The sequence below is a fragment of the Penaeus monodon genome, chromosome 15 (assembly GCF_015228065.2).
Source record: "Penaeus monodon isolate SGIC_2016 chromosome 15, NSTDA_Pmon_1, whole genome shotgun sequence".
NCBI classification, from domain to species: domain Eukaryota; kingdom Metazoa; phylum Arthropoda; class Malacostraca; order Decapoda; family Penaeidae; genus Penaeus; species Penaeus monodon.
In genome coordinates, this window is record NC_051400.1 from 27,870,575 (window position 1) to 27,873,014 (window position 2,440).

The window sequence follows — 2,440 nt, forward strand, 5'->3', positions numbered from 1 at the left end:
CACTCATTTTCCCTAGGTGCGACAAATTCAGCCTGTTAACATCCTGCAATGCACTGCAGCATTACAAATCAAGATGTATCTTTTTTTTTCATCAATGCTGACTTTCAAGGATAATTTGATCTGAAGGTCTTGTGCATATTTTGGTAAAATGGAGTATGAAATGCAAAAGCATCTGATTTCAATTTAGCTGGCATCCACTTAGAAGTATTCCTCCTAATCAATTCTTCTACCACACAAGATCACTTTCTAATTTTACTTTTTATCATTATCATTCTTTTTATAAGTGGGGGCATTAATGGTTTTGCATCGCGGGCGAGTCAGGTTCAGACTGTTTATGTTGATTTTTTTTGTTACGTTCTATAAGGATCTGAAGAAAGGTATTTTGTACAACCTGAATTAAGGGCACGATGGTAACTAGATATTCCATCATGATAGCATGCCATTCAGTCATTTCACAATGCACAAATGCTTCAGTCACATCAAGACCACTGTTCTCTCTGACCCACCACACTAGTTCGTTGGACTTTTATCTTTCCTCCAAGAAGTTAGAGACGCCATTTTTACACGAGAGGTGACCGAGTAACACACTTAAAGAAAAGGACTTCTACGAAGAAAAAGGGTTGCGAGCGATGTATTGTACACATACAGTATGGTTAAATATAAATGTGTTACGCTTTTTCCCCCCACTACACTGCCTTCTCAGTCTTTCATGCATTACCATGCGAATTCCAGCTCTGCTCTGGATGAACTGGTGTCAAGTCAGTATTTAAGATTCAGGTTAAATTTGAAAGTGCGAGGAAGAGTCGTTGTTCACATTTCTTCTGAAGGAAAATAACTTTACGGTCGTTCTGTGGAGGTCCTCTTCCAGGTCTATGTCCTTTTGGTGTTTTGATTATCATTCCTCCATGTTGGGGTTGAAGGTAATCAAAACATCCACCTCGATCAGAAAAAGTTGATTAGCCCTGTCACTCCACTCGGCCATTGGCGATGGGCGTATTTCTCCACCTCATCAGTAAGATTGAACGCCTTTTCCACCCTCAGCTCTATACGACCGATGTCGCTCGTTATCACATCAGCAGTGGAATGATAAAATGATTATGTGGTTAAATCATTTGCAAGGCGATGACATGATGGTAAAAGATTACACTGGGGTTTGTTTTCTGCATTTAGTCCGTGGTCGTTATCAAGAGTACATGCTTTTGTATGGAAACGCGAAACTGCACAGTGCACTAAGAATAATCAGCATTATACACTGTCGCACTATGTGCATAAAATTGTCATAATGATTTTGTAGTTAAAGAAAAAGGTATTATTTTGTAACGCAATTATGCCTTCTGTTTATTTAAAGCACCCTTTTTTCCCCCAGTGTGGTTAATCAGAGACAGACGTGTAAATTTGATCTGGCATAATAGAATGGTACCAAAATGAAATTATGAAGTTGCATATAAATGTCATTTTATTTAAAAGCCCTTTGTTTACCACAAAAGTTACAACTTCGACATACAAAGAGTATTAAATGCATTACTGAGTCACAGTATTTAGGCTTCCTCAACCTGTGTAAACATATGAAGCATACGATCTAATTTTAGTTACTGTGCAGTCTTTATCACAGAAGACACACAACCCGAATAACAAAAGTCACATATTAGCACAGTTCATTACCGCAATAAAGGGCAAAGGCTGAAAGTACTGCCTCTAATATACCTTCAGATTTTTTTCTCTCTAAGGACCTTTCGCTCATGCAGCACGCTTTCTTCTCTTCATTTTCTTCCCAAGGTTTAGCTTTATTTTTCCTTTGTTTCTTTTCAGCTTCTTGATTCTCCCTAAGAGCTGTAGAAAAAAAAATCAGTGCATTAGTACATTAGATTTGTAGACTGTTCGCAGTAATTTGCATCGTTGTAAATGTGCATTTCTTGCAATACGTATGCGTGTGTTGAGTGGAGGAAGCGGCGGGGGGGGGGGGTACCATATAAGTTACACAGGACTGGATGTCATCTAATATTCCATGATATTCGAATACCCTGTTCTTGAAGTATAAAGGAAGTATAAAGGTCGCACGCGTTGGAGCAATGTCTGAAAACAATATTACCCTCAAACATTCAAATTACGAACTATACTCATATCTTGGCCACCTTGCATTCGTCACTAATAACTTGTATTTTCCGTGCTAAAGCGTTTTTGTCACTGAAATTACTTAAAAACTGCAGAATTCCATAGAAAACGAGTAGTCTAAGTGGAATAATTTCTCTATTTTCAACTGAACTGAAAGAAACCCTAAGATACCCTTAACCTTTTGGACATCGCAGGCGAATTATTTTGAAATAGGGATTTTTTTTAAACGTAATCAGTCTGAGGTCTATTTACGTAATTTTTTATGATCTTTTCTGCTTTTTTGGATCAACTGAAACTTATAAAAAAAAAATTTCAAGTAGATAAGAAA

At 37.5% G+C, this 2,440-nt stretch overlaps 1 protein-coding gene across 1 annotated transcript in view; it reads right to left on the minus strand.

Annotated features, from left to right (window-relative positions):
- Positions 1-1,438: 1,438 nt before the first annotated feature.
- LOC119581893 (DNA polymerase epsilon subunit 3-like) overlaps positions 1,439-2,440 on the minus strand; it is a gene marked incomplete in the record, with an annotated part of 7,987 nt that continues 6,985 nt past the window's right edge. Inside the window, 1 exon segment of the mRNA XM_037930053.1 lies at positions 1,439-1,830. Within this exon segment, the coding sequence (XP_037785981.1) occupies positions 1,738-1,830 (93 nt within the window).